This window comes from Macadamia integrifolia, chromosome 6 (assembly GCF_013358625.1).
Source record: "Macadamia integrifolia cultivar HAES 741 chromosome 6, SCU_Mint_v3, whole genome shotgun sequence".
In the NCBI taxonomy this organism is placed as follows: Eukaryota; Viridiplantae; Streptophyta; class Magnoliopsida; order Proteales; family Proteaceae; genus Macadamia; species Macadamia integrifolia.
The window spans coordinates 24,897,820-24,914,691 of NC_056562.1; the positions used below are offsets into that span (position 1 = coordinate 24,897,820).

The following is a 16,872-nucleotide window of genomic DNA, read 5'->3' on the forward strand; positions in this document are numbered from 1 at the left end:
GTGTAGAGACAGGAGAGGGGTATTTAAATTTATAGGAAAAAATAATAAAAGGGGGAAGTTGTGGTCAATCCCCTAAACAGCTAAGCATACACCTGATTTCCTAATTTTCTCTATGGTATTTAGTTTGGTTGCAAGGGAAATTGAAGGGAATGGAAGTGAAAATATTCCATCCTAAAAAAGAAAAATTTTTAATTGTTTTTACCCTATGTGATTGTAAAATTGCTTAAATTTCTTACCATATATACTAGATACATTTCACGTGTAATTTTTAGTTTACTTTTTTAACTAATTGGATGTGGATACTCTTCTTTTTTTTTTTTTTTATAGAAAATATGGATACTAAATAAAGTAAAATTTGATAAACGAATATGGAATAATTTGGAGTTAGGGACATAGTCACATGGGGTAATCAGTAATGATTACAACAGTTTCTTTTTTAGGTTTGAAAAAAAAAATTGACTTACCTTCTCTTTAATTTACCTTGCACCAAACAAAGTGTGAGAAAATGTAAAAATTCTCTTTTATGACTAAGGTTTAAAGAAAAATCCTTTGAAACAACTGCACCCCTCAGCATTCAAATTTTTAAATGCCAAAATTACCCCTTAATTGTGTGTCATTCTCATTCCATTTTCTTACTTGGCTTAGGTCTTTGTGTATAGCTTATCCGTGGTAAAATTTATTGAAAAAAAAATAATAATAATAATCACTAATGATATACATGACCTGAAATTGTGGAGAAAACCCAACCCCTGGTGTTGTCGCTACAATCAAACAAAAGTTAATCTTAAATCCACTGTCAAATAATTGATGCCATTCCTTTTTATCAAGGTAATGCGTTAGGATATCAATATCACTAGAGACAACAATTTTGTCATGTCAGTTTTTTGCTCACATGGAAACTGTGATGTGGTAATTCCAATCCATGCATAACAAGAGTATTGTTTCGATCAACCATTTATTAAAATTTCATAGCTAAATTGAATCATACAGCCAATCGTATAAAAAAAATTCTCTTCTATTTGTAGTATTTATTTGTTTTAACTATTTGCACGAAAAAATTATATTTTAATTTACATTTAAAGCCTTATTCTGCCACCTAGTTAAATCCAATGAGCCACAAACTTGACATATAAGGAAGAGATCTTCACCCTACCTGCCCAAAAATCTGGCTTCACCTCATCTGCCATATGGTAGATATTTAGGTGAGGGAGGAAATTGTTAATCAAGGACAATGGAGTGTAAACATATTGGACTAGCACTTGTTCTCTATGACAATTTCAATAAATATTTTTCTAGGTAAGCCTTATTATATACAACTTAGAAGGTCAATGGTTGTGTACTTCCCGAAAGCATCTCAACTCTACCCATAACAAAATTCATTTTACTCCAACTATTGGAGTGCCTATGCACCCAAGAAATGGTATTTACAAATTCAAAAAAAAGTGGATTATGAAGATATAGATAAGAACAAAAAATCATCGTTACAAAGACACCCACTAAATCAATAGTATGACATAAACAATCCAAAATGTTGTAAACTCAACTAGTATGTTGAACTCATAAAGGTAATTACAAATGAAACCAAGAAACAAAAACTCGAGAAAAGCAAATGCCATAAAAGGTTTCCAAACCTTTCCCTTTCAAAAGGTTAAAGATTACTTAATTCCTCTCACAGCCCTAACTTACCAAAAATTGTGTTGCTCAAAATTTTCTAAAATAGCATTACATCAAGCAAAGTTGATGTGATGTGTAATTTAATTAAGAATATCTTTTTCATGAACAATTTCAGCCATGCTTTTGAGTTTGATCAGAATAACATCTCATATGATTGGTTAGAGAACAATTCAAATATCCACTATAGTAACCAGTTTTGAGACTTTTAGCACATAATGCATGACCACAGAAGGAAAATTTTGAGAGGAGCAATTTAATAATAGCTTAAATTTGTAAGGAATTGAGGCGTGGAAAATTTAACACAACTTTTATCACAGAAAGTTTCTTCATTCCACTGGGCTATTTTGGTGGCAAGGTTAGGTTGGGTTGTCTATTGTCGATTTTTTTTTTTTTGGTAGAATTGTTGTTTTCTTCATTTTTTTTTTCCATTAAAGATCATGAATTTTATTAGAAAAATAAGAAAGAGAAATACAGTAAACCATATATTTAATGTCCCCTACCTTTGGCACGGCCATCAGTAGGGGAAGCAAAATTTAAGAATAAATGAAACAAAACCTAGTGCATTTGTAGAACAAACAATATTGGACAGAGTTTGACGGATGTAAGAGGGCTTGAAAAGTTATGGATGAAGGATAATTTTTTGAAGTGGCCATGGGCTACTTTTTCTTTCAGACTTGAACTAGATTACCTATTAACGAAAAATTTTTGTGAACAAAATAAAGATATGACGACAGGAAAGGTTAAGTTTTGGGCCTATAGGGCCATGCAGGACAAATGCAATTTTGTAAGCTTTATTTAATTGTATGAAGGTTTTTTTATTTGAAAATATATATATATATATATATTGGCATGTTTGCAAAATGAACACGGTGGAAAGCCAATTCATTACTATCTATATTTTCATAAACATCATCTCTTGATGGAGGGTTAATGAAGAAACCTTTGCAGCTAATCACTGTGGAGGATACAAAAGATCAATGTGCTCTTTCCAGTATTGTATAAAAGAATTTTCAGCTTGAGAACCCTAAAATTTCATGGGAAAAATAACAACTAAATAAAAAAGATAAAACAGGACAAACATTAAACAAGTTGAAGGGAAAGGAAATGTTTATCTGTTCATAATGATGATAGAGTCTCTCTAAGTTGGAGGTCTAAAAATAAATGGATAATAAAAGAATCATTTTTCTCTCTTACCATAGTGCATGGGCTTCTACAGTGTTCAATAATGCAGTTTTCTGATTTTTCTCATTGAGTTTTGCTATTTCAGGGTCTTTGTTGGCATTAAAGGCCAGAAGCATCTTGCAAGGTTTGCGCCACGCAAAGGTACAAGGGTATGGAGAGGTCGATGTGTGGGTCAACAGTCCAAAATTGTATAGATGGATTATGCAATGGCATCATGCTGACTGGCCTCTAGACCTTTTTTACTTTCTTGTTAAAATAACTTGGTATATTAAATGTATGGTGGTAAGAATTTCTTGTAAACCAGAAAAATAATGTCTGAAGGCTAGGACCACCAGGAAGGCTGAGTTAAAGTGTAGTGAAAGACAATGTACCTGCTTTTTTAATCTTAAAATTTCTTTTATTTTCTTTTCTTTTCTATAAAAAAATGTTATTTTTATTACACTGAATATGCTACAATCAGAAGTCCAAGCAACAGATTGGGATGCATCATGGTGAAGCATTGCCATGCACAGCAAAGACAAGACCTTCCTGGCTAAGGAATAAAAGGAGGAGGAAATTTAATGAGCACCACATAGAACCTAGCTAGCAGTTTGTGCAATTACCAAGTGCATCAGTTAAAAATTGTACAAATAAGATGTCACTGATGTCTTTGTCATGCACTATAATTCAGAATGCGTCTACAAAATATATATATATATATTTTCACATTGTACAAATTGGAGAGCACAACATACAACATGGAGAATATTTTGTGCAGCTACATGATGCATCAGTCAAATTTAATGACACCTATTTTAACTCAATAGTGTCTTTGTTAAACGTTGCCCTTCACTTGTTTGTTGCAGTCTGACCTGAAGTGTAGAGAAAATTAACCAGAAACAGCAACCCATTTCCACCATTATTAACTTATGGGAAAGTCCTTTTTTTTTTTTTTTCCCTCTCTGTCTCTCTCTGTTTTGAAGCCTATTTAGAGTTTGAGCTTTCCAGTTGGCTCTGTCCAAAATGGGAACAAAATACTATCAGATAATAGTGGCATCCAAGGGAAACCAAACGTCTAGCAGTTCCAATAAAGGAGATTTAAATAATTAGCAGATCATAGAGGAGTGATCTTGGCAATTGGTGCTGAAGATCATTCTAACTTGGATTCTCTACTACATAAACAGTAACTTGTAAATCAGAATATCAGGGGAAGCACCAAAAGTTCCCCAATTGAGCCCATTGAAAATGATATGAGTCAAAGCCTACACACAAGATAAAACTAAAAATATGAATCATACAACTCATCACTGTTGAATTAAACACCACTCCAGGAAAAAAGAAAGAAAAAAAAAACCAGACCAATATTTTTTTTCTTTTTTTGCTAAAACAGGCCAATAGCCAAACCTACATACATAAAGATATAACTGAAAATAAAATTTATCACCACGAAATGAATCATACAACTCACCACTGTGAAATGAAATAAAAAACCCAAAGCATATGTCATGCCTCTTTGTCGAGGTGTTCTAACCATGCTTTCCCAGTCACATCCCCTGTTGATCCTAGACCAAACCTTCAGATCTTTCTGGAATTCTGGTCGTGCAACTGAGTTTACTGGTGTGTATGTAAAGGATACCCTGTCTTGGTGTATAATTTTGATCAGCGACTTTCAGGCTTCCTTTTTTATTGTAGAATTGGTTATGTGCGGTATGGGTGCAACAGGGCACGCTGGACCGAGTTTTCTTTTGATTTCAGGTTATTGTCATGCTGGAAAATTGATTAACAAAATCATATTGAAACTCAAAAGGCATAGTAAGCAGGCCAAAATAAGCCATTATTTATCCTTCAAATAGCATAAGCAGTAATATGTATAGTAACATTAACAAGAAAACTAGAAGATAATCAAACTTCAATTGTTTCTCAGCCTAGAGTCTTTGTCCAGACTATTCCATTCTCATTTATCCAATGACAGACTTCAATTTGACCCGGGCCAAAACCTAGCAACTTAAAAGCAAGATGATTTGGATTCCAAGTTGATGTGTCATGATGGCATGCCATGATCGCATGATTCACTTTCTTCTTAGCATGTATATCAACTGCATAAACTTTTACTTTCTGTAAAACATGGCAATAATAGACTTGAAATATGAATGGCTGGCTATGACATAAGGCTGGTGAATCAGAAAGATTTCCATATATGAGTTTCACAACTCCAATCGTGACATTCTCATAAGATCCTTCGATGCTTTCAGTACTCCATACATGTACATAGTGTCCTAATTCCTCGACGATAAAATCAATCAGATCCTCGACGGAAGTTGCACAAGTTCTCTTCTCACCTCGAATGGGGCTCTTCTCACATATCTTGAGGGTGTCTTGAATATATTCATCCATGTTTGATTCATCTATCACACCAAAAAGCTTCTTCAATTTCTCAATCCGGGCAATGGAAAATGGGATTTTTGATGCCAGAGATCGCGGTAAGAATGATTTATATGACATTGGGTCCCTTAGATCAGGGACAGCTATGACACTTCCCTCTTTCACCATTGACTTGCGGAAATATGGCAATCCACCTTGGCTGGCTACTGACAGGGCTGCTTCATTAGGAAAATCATATTTCAGTTTGTCTTCATTCCATGGGGCTATTGGTGGCAAGGTTGTGCTGTCCGTTGTTTTCTTCTCCAGTGAATTTGTAGAACAAGCAATATTAGCCTGCTTACAAAATAAATCAAGATGGGATGCCAGTTCATTTTTCTCTATAATTTTCATAAACACCTCCTCTTGATGGGGGTTTAATGAAGAAGCCTTTTCAGCTAACCAGTGTGGAGGATGTGAAAGACCGATATGCTCTTCCCAATATTGCATGAAGGCACTTTCAGCTTGAGAACCCTACAAGTTCATGGAGAAAATATAACAACTAAATAAGAAAAACAGAAAAAAAAAAAAATAACAAAGTTGAAATGAATGGAAAATGGAAAAGCATAATTTTTCTTACACTAAAGTATGCTACTACCAGAAGTCCAAGCAATAGAATGGGACGTGTCATGGTGGAACTGAAACAGTGAATGGGAATGATTTGGTCTGCGCCTTGGCGGAATGAGTTGGGTCTGCTAAGTGGAGAAGGTGTTTGAATTTATAGAAGAAACTTTTATGTAGTGCAAAAATAAAAAAGAAGTGGGAAGTGTTCGTCGATCCCCTAAATGACTAAATTTACGCGTAATTTCCTAATTTTCCGTATATGAAAGTGAAAAACTTCTCTTTTATGACTAACTTGAAAATAAAATTCCTAATAAAAAACTGCCCTTCAGCATTCAATATTTTTAAACACTAAAATAACTCCTTAATTCTGGGTCATTCTCATGGCTGTTTTCTTATTTGGTTAGGTCTTTGTGCTTAACTGTGGTAGTGTACAAGAAAAAAGCTAATCATTAATGGTATACATGAGCAGAAATTATGGAGAGAACCCAACACCTGGTGTTGTCCACCTCTATCACTAATGGATCTGTAGCTTTTTCTCTTCGGACTATTGATTTGTTTAGCTGAGAAGTGAAGGGTAAAAAGAAGAATCTTCAAGGGGGGAACAATGAGTTAATTTGATGCAAGCATACTCAACCCCAAGGGGTTAGCATAATTGGATTAGAGAGGATACGGTACTCCGCCTCAGGAAGCGAGATCCTATGTAAGCAGTGTCACAGTGACCCCAGGGATTAACCGGATCAAAGATCCGGACACCCTGGGTATTAAAAAAAAATAAAAAATTAGAGCATGCTAATGACGTAAGGGATTTTTCCCTTATCTTTTGAAGTTTGAAGCAATTGTTGTAATTCAGCTAACCTCACTTTGTCAAACAATTTTCAAAATACCAGGTGTTGGGTTGTCTCAACAATTTCTGGTGATGGCTTTTCAAAATACCTCTATCAAGGACCATTGGGTGTAAACATATTGGATTTGAACTTGCTTTTGATGACCTTTTAAATAAATATTTTTTAAGTAGGCCTCACTATCATGGATTTAGTTTTTGGTATCGATATCGGTATTGGTCTCTGTTGATATTGATTCGATCCAGAGGATCGGTGTGCATCAGTCATTTTTACCCTTGTTTTTCAGAAAAAAAAAACGTTTTTTTTACTATTTTAACCCTGAAAAGATACAGATAACAAATCCGGATTGGTCATGGATTGGGGATTGATAAAAAAAAATCAACTACCGAAGCAACCCCAAGAAATGGCATTTACAAGTCCAAAATGCCCGATTATAAAGATATAGATAACAAGAAAATTCACTTTTACTAATGAAAACAAGAAACAAGAACTAAAGAAAAGAGTATGCTATAAAAGGGATCCAAACCTTCCCCTGTCAAAAGGTTATAGATTACTTAATTCCTCTGACGGTCCTAATTTATTGAAAAATGGGTTGTGGGAAATTTTCTAAAACAGCATTACATTCATAAAAAAGTAGATGTCCTGATGTGTAATTTAGTTAAGAAGATCTTTTTGTGAATAACTTCAGCCATACGTTTTTGAGGTTAGAATAACATCCCATATGGTTGGCTGGGGGAACAATTCAAATTGCCACTCTAGGATCTAATTTTGAGACTTTCATGTTAGAATGCATGACCATGAAAGGAAAATTTTGAGAATAGAAATTTAACTAGAATTGGTAAGAAAATTTAGGCACAGAAAAGCTTTTTTATCATATAGAGTTTTAACAATATATTCAGTTTGGCTTCATTTCACTCCGCTATTGGTGGCAAAAGTTGTGCTGTCTATTGTCTTCTTCACTAGTGTATTTGTAGAACATACAACATTGGCCTGCTTGCAAAATGAATGCAGGTGGAAGTGGATTCATTTTTCTCCATAATTTTCATAAACACTGCCTCTTGAAGGAGGCTTAATATAGAAGCCTTTGCAACTAACCAATGTAGAGGGTATGGAAGATCAATATGCTCTTTCTGGTGTTGTATGGAAAAATTTTCAGCTTGAGATTCCTATAATTTCATCGGAAAAATTACAACTAAATAAGAAAGATAAAACAGGAACAAGCATTAAACAAGTTGAAGGGAAAAGAAAGGTTTATCCAATCATAATGATGGTAGAGTCTCTTTGGGTTGGAGATCTGAAAATGAATGGATGATAAAAGTCATTTTTCTCTCTTATCATAATGCAGTGAGAAGCATCTCGCAGAGTTGGCACCATGCAAGGATACAAAGAGGAAGATGTGTGGATCGTGTTAAGGATAACGATTAATTCAAATTTAAATAATTTTGAATTAATTTAAATTCAAATTCAAATTATTTGAATTAGTCAATCCTAATCTAATCGTAACTGTTGTAACAGTTCCAAGATATGCTCTTCCATAATTATTATCTTTTGAAATTCAAATTCATTCAAATACTATAAATATAACATCCACCCATGTCAAGGGTAAGGGAGAATAATTCAAATTCAAATTCAAATCATGTTTCTCTTCTTTTCATGGTATCAGTCGACCAAATGATTCCTTGGTAAACTCTTCTTCACAATGTCATCCTCTTCATCCCTTCCTGTTGTTCAACACCACCTCAGTCTGAAGCTTGCCTGAGACAATTTTCTTTTATGGAAGACCTAACTCTTCCCACTTCTCCGCAGCCAGGATTTAATGGGATATCTTGACGGCTTCATCTTCTGTCCCTCTCAGATGCATACCCCCACAGAAGCGACTGCTGTTACACCGAATCCAGCTTATGCAGATTGGATTTGGAAAGACCAGCTTGTCTTAAGCTGGATAATATCTTCTTTATCTCTTGAGATCCTACCTTATGTTGTCGGATTGGCCACTGCTGCCAATGTTTGAACAACCCTCCAAGCAACTTTTGCCTCATTGTCGCATACGAGTATTCTCCAACTCCATATGCAACTGCAGAACAATAAAGGTGATAAAACTATTTCTGCCTATCTGCGTGAAGTCAAATATATCTTAGATCAATTGGCTGCTGCCAGTCGACCCTTGGGGAATGCAGAATTGAATGCAATTGTGTTCCGAAATCTGGGTCCAGATTTTTTTGATATTGTAGCTGCTCTTGCTACAAGGGCGGATCCTATTTCCTTTCCCGAACTTCATCGACTGCTGTCAAGTCATGAGTTATGCCTCAAGTTTGCAACAACACCAGTAGAGCCCAACCTCAGCACTTCCACACCCTCTTACACCCCTCCATCACCGAACCCCTCTTCTAAGAAAACCTCTTATTCCCCAAATTGTGGACAAAATAATCGTTCCAAAACCAAAAAGTACCGATGCCAAATTTGTCAAAAATACAATCACATAGTGGCGAAGTGCTATTTCAGGTATTCACAATCCTCCAACAGTTCACCACCTGCAGCTAATATGGCCGGCATTCTACCTACCCATCACAATCAGCCTGGTTTCCTGACACAGCTGCCACACACCATATGACACCTGACATCTCCAATCTATAGATCTGTGCACCACATACTGGTAACGAAACTCTTCATGTAGGTAATGGAACAGGTTTAGAAATTACATATGACATTGGTGTGGCATGCATATTGGATTTGGGTCCTCTTCATGTAGGTAATGGAACAGGTTTAAATTCTCTGAAATACTCAGTATTTTAGCATTAGTAAAGCACCACTGGATTTTATTTTCACTGATGTATGGGGTCCTGCTCCAGTTGAGTCAATTTCTGGTTATAAGTATTTCATAATATTTGTTGATGATTTTTTGAAATATATTACCCATTTCAAAAGCGGTCCATGGTTCCTTCAATTTTTGAAATATTCAAAACCATGGCTGAAAATAAATTTGAAAAATCAATCAAAGTGGTATAGTCAGATTGGGGTGGGGAATATCGAAAACTCAATAATATTTTTTCATAAACTAGCATCCTCCATCATGTAGCCTGTCCACATACACATGAGCAGAAGGGAGCGGCTAAGCGAAAAATTCACCATATTGTTGACACTGGCCTGACATTACTAGCCCATGCCTCCCTAACATTAAAGTATTGGCCTTGTGCATTTGAAACCACTATCTATCTCATCAACCGTTTACCAACTCCAATCATAAACAACACCTCACCATTTCAAAAACTATTTCGTCAACAACCATATTACAAATTTTTAAAAATTTTTGGTTGTGCAGTTTTCCCATTATTAAGGCCCTACAATTCCCATAAATTTTCGCTCCGCTCTACTCCGTGTGTGTTTTTAGGCTATAGTCCAATGCATGTTGGGTACCGTTGTTTGGATTACAAAATTGGTCGCATGTATATTGCACGTCATGCTCAGTTTATTGAAAATATATTCCCATTTGCATCCCTCAATTCTCCCCATTCCAATAATCCACCACCTCTTTATCCTTGGTTTACTATTTCTACAGCTAGTACATCCTCCTCAAGTGAAACTCCTACACATGGTAATGATCTTCAACCCTCATCCCCATCTTCACAAACCACCCCTTACTACTGACCATTCAATGCCAACATTATCTAATTTCAATAATGTTCCAAGATCTAACACTTTGATTTCTAGTCTAGCTAATGACATTGCAGAGTCGCAAGAGCTCATACCCTCAACCTCTTCACAGCCAGTTATTTCGGAGGATCCATCACCACCAGTCCAAAATCTAAGGACCCATCATATGACACCACGTCAAAACCCAAGGCCCTCATCCAGATATCCTTTGGCTGATGTAATTTTGACAGAAATTCGGCCTGAACTGGAACCCAATTGTTTCACAGAGGCCAACAAACAATCAAAATGGAGGGATGCGATGCTTCAGGAATTCAATGCCCTGTTGAAAAATAGAACATGGATTCTGGTTCCACCAATACGAAAGCAAATGTGGATGGATCCAAATGGGTCTATCGCATCAAAAGAAATCCAGATGGCTCCATAGACCGATACAAAGCCCGTCTAGTAGCCAAAGACTACAATCAACAGGAGGGTATTGACTATATGGAAACGTTTAGTCCTGTTATTAAAGCAACCACTGTGCGGATCATTCTCTCTCTAGCAGCGACCAAGAATTGGATACTTACACAGCGAGATGTTAGCAATGCATTTTTAAATGGTTGCCTAACTGAAGAAGTCTATATGCATCAGCCACAAGGATTCATTAATCAGGACCGGCGTCACCACATTTGCAAACTCCAGAAATCACTATACAGTCTGAAACAAGTGCCACGGGCTTGGTTTCACAGACTAAGCACATTCTTGGAGTCACTAGGGTTCACTGGATCTAAAACCGATACTTCATTGTTTATACTTCATCGACACACTTCTTCCATATACATATTGATATATGTAGATGATATTGTAATCACTGGCTTAAATCCTTCCCTCATTGAGGATATCATAAACTGGTTACACACAGAATTCTCAATAAGAGACTTGGGTGAACTACATTATTTTTTGGGAATCGAAGTTCTCAAACATCCTATTATGCTGCTTCTCTCTCAACAAAAGTATGTTACCGATCTTCTCCAACGGACCAACATGGAAGGTGTAAAACTGGTTCAGACCCCTATGGCTACAAATACCAGTCTTTTAACTGGTCAAGGAAAAACACTAGAAGATGCAACTTTATACAGGAGTACAGTAGGCACTCTCCACCCAGCCAGACATTTCTTTTGCATTTAACAAGGTCTATCAATTCTTGAAGGAGCCCACAGAAGAACACTGGAGTGCTGTGAAATGGATCCTACGCTGCCTAAAGGAGACCGTTACACATGGATTACTTATCAATAAGAACTCCTCCAATGAAATCCATGCTTACAATGATTCGAACTAGGCTGATTGCCCCAATGATAGACGGTCTACATGTGGTTACACAATTTATATGGATCAAAATCTAGTTTCTTGGTCCGCTAGAAAGCAACACACCATTGCCCGGTCTTCAACAGAGTGCGAGTATAGGGCGTTGGCAAATGCAACGGCAGAGGTACAGAGAGGAAGATGTGTGGATCGAAAATCCAGAATTGATGGATAGTGCAAGGGCGTCATGCATGCTGACCTGTAGACCTTTTTGACTGTCTTCTTAAAATATCTTGGTATATGAAATGTATGATGGTAAAAACTTCGTGTAAACCTGAACTATCACTAGGGAGGCCGAGTTAAAGTGTGTGTAGTGCAGGAAAGACAATGTATTTTTTTAAGAATTTTGATGCCTTTTCATTTGAAATGGTTGGAGAGAAAACTCAAACTTATAATAACTTAAGTACTCAAAGTTGCAGCGTACAACTTGTGAGGAGGAAGATTCACTTTGATCATGGTTAAAATAACTCTGCAAATCGTCCACCAAGTTTTTGTGTAGTAACTTGGAAGTTTGAAGCAATTTTTGTTATTCATCTAATCTCACTTTGTCAAACAATTTTCAAAGTATTATTGACACTCAAGAAAAAGTCAAATTGGTCTTAACCTTTTTTTTTTCATTAAAAGATCAAAAAATTATATTAAAACTGAAGAAGGAAAAAATATAGTACATGAGAAAGAATTAACAACACTAAGAACAAGAACAGGATCTGCAAGCTTCTTTCCCACCTTCCACATGGCCATCAGCAAAAAAGAGCTCCAAAGAAACTCAACCTATCAAAAGAAACAGAGAACTACAGAAATCTATAATGGGGACACCTATTGGCATCCCGCTCCAGCTCCATAGAGATCAAAGAAGGCCAAGTCTGAATGGGATCAAAGATATCTAGTCTTGCTGCTGATTTTGCTAGGAAGTCCGCTACTGGATTAGCCTCACGATAACAATGGGTGATTTTCCAACTGAAGCTAGGAAAGTAGATAAGCCTCTCCATCTTTGAAGATAAAACCAAGGAACTAGACATCTTATGAGAAGATTTACCACAGCCACGGAGTCACATTCAATCCACAAATACTGCACCTCTGAGACTTTACAACGTTCAATACCTGAGATTACTGCGCCAATCTCAGCTTCAAAGTTAGTCTTCACACCAATTGCCTCTCAAAAATTCCATATCACTTCTGCTTTCTCATTTCTTAGAATTCTACCTATATCAGCCCTCCCTGGGTTTCTTAAAGAGCAATCATCCGTGTTTAGTTTGAACCAACTTGTAGGGAGTGGACACCAAAAAATCTCCATAGGCTCACTTCACTTACGAACAGGCCTTGGGAAGCCAAAGTTCCTAGCATACAACACGTTCGAGACAGAGAGACTTAAATCAATTTTCTTTATTAGGTAAAAAGGTCGTCGTTTTTGCCACTGATGTAGGCCCGGATCACATAGCCAAAATATTTGAAACTCAATGCGACCACCCTAAGGTGCAGAGTACTCCAAATATGTTCCATGATATCCGGAGTACTCCCCCTCGCATCAAGACCTGCAAGGATAGCTTAAGAGCTAGTCTGACTACTAGACAAAGAGAGAACCATGCAACGAGGCCAGCCTAGTTCGAACCAATCCAGCTTGCACAAGAACTAGCAAGTTTGTAACACTCTTGCCACAATATTGTCTTCTTTAGCCCTTGGGCCTCAAGGCTTTAAAACGCGAAGTGCTATGTTTAAGGAGGCTAGAGGTTATGAACTACCCGGCAATCTCTCCCTAGTTGATGTGGGACTAAAGTTTGCATGCCCTCACAAATTTTCCAAACCCCTTGGTACTTACCGTATTCTTAGTAGGAACACCTCACCAATCTCCCAAGCGAGTTTGGTACACTTGCCATAATTTTGAGTGTCACAAAGTCCTTAGTGGATTCCACCTCAACCATTTGAAACCATACCCCTTTAGTAGAAAGCGAGGTGGCAACTCCTCCAGTAGTCTTCTCCATTGGGACTTCAACCTTGGAAACTTTTGCATCAAGATCTTGATCAACAGAAAGTAGTTAGTTTAATCCATTAAAGGAAGGTGGACTGTTGAAAAAAGGATGAAAAGAGGAGAGAGAACCAGTGGGATTTCTCTACCATTAGTTTCTCTTTTCTTCTTTCCTAAGCTAAGATCTTATGTGATCTAAGTTTGGAATCTTAGGGTTGAAGCTAGGATTTTAGGATTTTATTTGCCAATAAAAGGCCACCGAAGTTAGCTTCTATGGCACTAAATTTAATTGAAAGTTACTTGGTCCATTTCTTTTGAACCTTGAAGAGTTTATCTTCTAAAAAAAAAAGAAGTTCATCTTTGAAACTTTGAAAAGAATCATTCCATCCTTGAAGAGTGGGAGCTTTCCCTATCCTTCTTGCATCCTAGAAGAATTGCAAGACTTTTACTACTGCAAACACATCCTAAAAAGTTGAGTTTCAGCCCTTTGCAATCCTATTTTCATCCATTTCATTTCATTTTAAGAATTGTGCTTACCCTAACTTAATGAGCCATTTCAAGTACCCTACAACAATTTTTGAGAAATCTTTTGTCATCTAAATTGTAGGATTGTGAGTCCATGTTCATTAAGATTTGGAACTAGATAATTCCGACCTATATTGAGCAAGATATCCTCATTTTACTTAGGTCGCGCAGAACTGAAAATTCTGCACATCAGAATGCATTTGTCTGTTGGTTTTAGCAGCCTTGAGACTTGCACCAGCCATATGGAACCATGATGTGACAGTTCCAATTATGGCATAATGCAGTATTGTTTGTCAAAACTCATCAAATTTCATAGCGAAACTGAATCACACATAATTTTTTAAAATATCCCCTTCTGTTTATAGCTATTTATTTGTTTTCATTTTTTTCACAAAAAAATTTACTTACTAATGCACATTTAAAGCCTTATATTATCACCGGATCAAATCCAATGGGCCCCAACCTCGACGTTTTAGGATGAGACATTCACCTTACTTGCCCACAAATTTGAATTTCACCTGCCACATGGTAGAAATTTTGACAATGGAGAATACTATTAATCAAGGGCAATTGGGTGTCAACATATTGAAGTTCTTTTGTAAGACCTTCTCAATAAATATTTATGTAGATGGGAAATATTTTTGTAGATGGGCCTCATTATACAAGTTAGGTAAAGTCGAGTAATGGTGGTGCCCCTTCCAAAGGCATCTCAACTCTCCCCATAACAAAATGCATTTTATGCCAACTACCGATGCCCTTATGCACCCAATAAAAGACATTTACATGTCCAAAAAAGTTGATTACGAAGATATATATATAGATAAAAACTAAAATTCACTTACAATCACACCCACTAAAACACGTGTATGATATGAGCATAATCCAAAATGTTGTGAACTCAAGAAGTATTTTCCGCTCAAAAATGTATTTTCAAATTAAAACAAGAAACAACAACTCAAGAAAATCTTATTTAGTTAAAGGGACCCAAACCTTGCCCTTTCACAAGATTATAACTCACTTAATACCTCTATTAGTCCTAACTTACTGAAATTGTGTTGTGAGACATTTTAAAAAACAAAAACACATCAATCAAAAAAGTTGATATCTTGTAAGTGTTAATTAATTAAGGAAAATTACACTTCCTACCCTGTACTTTACCTAAATATCACTCTCCTTCCTTGTACTTCGACACATAGTAGTGCTCTCCGCTGATGTAGACCATGAATAACATTGTTAAGTGATGACCTCAGCCTTACCTATTCATTTTAATCCCCAAATTACCCTTATATCATGTGAGATTCTGAAATCACCCCCTTATGATAAGAGAAGTAAGTGACCCAAGGAAGCACCTCATCATCTTCTTCGTTCGAACGTCGGTCACCTGCAAAGTTGGGTTGAAGCTCTCTCATCGTTGAACCTCGCTAAATCCCTCTCCATTGTGTTGAAAATCTATGTTGCGTTGAAGCTCTATGTTGCGATGAACCTCTCTGTTGGAATGGTGACCACCTCCCCCTCCCACCGAGCCCACTTTTTCTCACGCATTGTTTCTACTTGACTTGCGGGCCAAGGCTTAATTTAAGGTTGGACCATACTATGCCAACAAGGTATTCCATTATCCATTGCAGACAAAATGGTAAAGACGGTAAGAGAGAGAGAGAGAGGTGCGTGACCTAGGTTCCACCATTGAGGACTTTTCTCAAACACATACCTTTACATAAAAATATTGGTTTTTGGTTGCTTGTAATCTTTATTGTTTGCTGAATTTTCAATAATATTGATCTTCTAGCAAAAAAATATATATATTGAATGATTAGTTACTCCATGAGACAAATCATATTTCACCGTAGGTTTCTTGAGTAAAGATTTGTGGATGTGGCGACGCTCATGTGGAGTGCACTAATGATTAAAGAAGCTTAGTTTAGGTCCAAACTAGAAACTGAAAATCCCCCACTATCGTGCTCTGTTTGGGGATTTTTCTTCCACTTCCCAAGAAAGTAGGCTAAGGCCTAAGGATGATAACTTAGATGGGAATTAAGTACGACGGTGGAGGGAAAGGGATCCACACTTCGCCCATCTCCATTAAGATAGTGCTTGCAAGGCCATTACCAGCCAATATGCAGAGAATAGTAAAATGGGCATAGACTGATACAATAAAGTTTCATTTCAGATCGCTTTTAAGCTAATCAAGAATAAGATGAGAGAGATAAAGTTGGTTTTGTTGCAGCTTGAGAGGGAGTTATCATGGTCCGTGAACTTGTTTCAAACTTCCATGAATGTGATTTCAGAAGTTCTCTCCTTTTCGACGAGCTGCAATAACTCTTCTTTTTCCCCTTGAAACAATGTATGAACTGTTTTAATTTAAAGGAGATAGAGATGAGGGTAAAATTATCTTTTTAATTGCATATCTACCAGTCAATAACTAATGGGACGATTGATAAAATCTTAAACCTCAGGGGAGGGTACTACTATGTCTCAAACTACAGGAAAGAGAGTGATATTTAAGTATAGTACAATAGAACAGAGTCTAATTTCCTCATTTAATTAAGAATATTTTTTTATGAAGCACTTCAGCAATTCGTTTGAGATCAAATAACCTCCCATGTGGCTAACTATAGGAACAGTTCAAATTGCCACTGTAGGATGCGACTTTGAGACTTTCATGTCAGAATGCCTGACCATGCAAAGGAAATTTTTGAAGGGAGAAATTTTTTTTTTTTTTTTTTTTTTTTTTTT

General features: G+C 36.6%; 1 protein-coding gene across 1 annotated transcript; it reads right to left on the bottom strand.

Annotated features, from left to right (window-relative positions):
• Nucleotides 1–4,645: 4,645 nt before the first annotated feature.
• On the bottom strand, nucleotides 4,646–5,944 carry LOC122081620 (polygalacturonase non-catalytic subunit AroGP3-like). Its single transcript, XM_042648805.1, has 2 exons — nucleotides 5,834–5,944; nucleotides 4,646–5,727 (listed from the first exon to the last, which is right to left on the bottom strand). Exons 1-2 carry the CDS (start codon nucleotides 5,882–5,884, stop codon nucleotides 4,756–4,758), a joined length of 1,023 nt encoding a protein of 340 aa, XP_042504739.1. The 5' UTR covers nucleotides 5,885–5,944; the 3' UTR covers nucleotides 4,646–4,755.
• Nucleotides 5,945–16,872: the final 10,928 nt, after the last annotated feature.

Bases quoted from the DNA above. Each gene is read 5' to 3' on its own strand.
- LOC122081620 (XM_042648805.1), bottom strand. From the start codon at position 5,884: ATGACACGTCCCATTCTATTGCTTGGACTTCTGGTAGTAGCATACTTT. The intron at 5,728-5,833 runs GTAAGAAAAATT...ATGAACTTGTAG, and splicing joins TGGTAGTAGCATACTTTAGT to GGTTCTCAAGCTGAAAGTGC.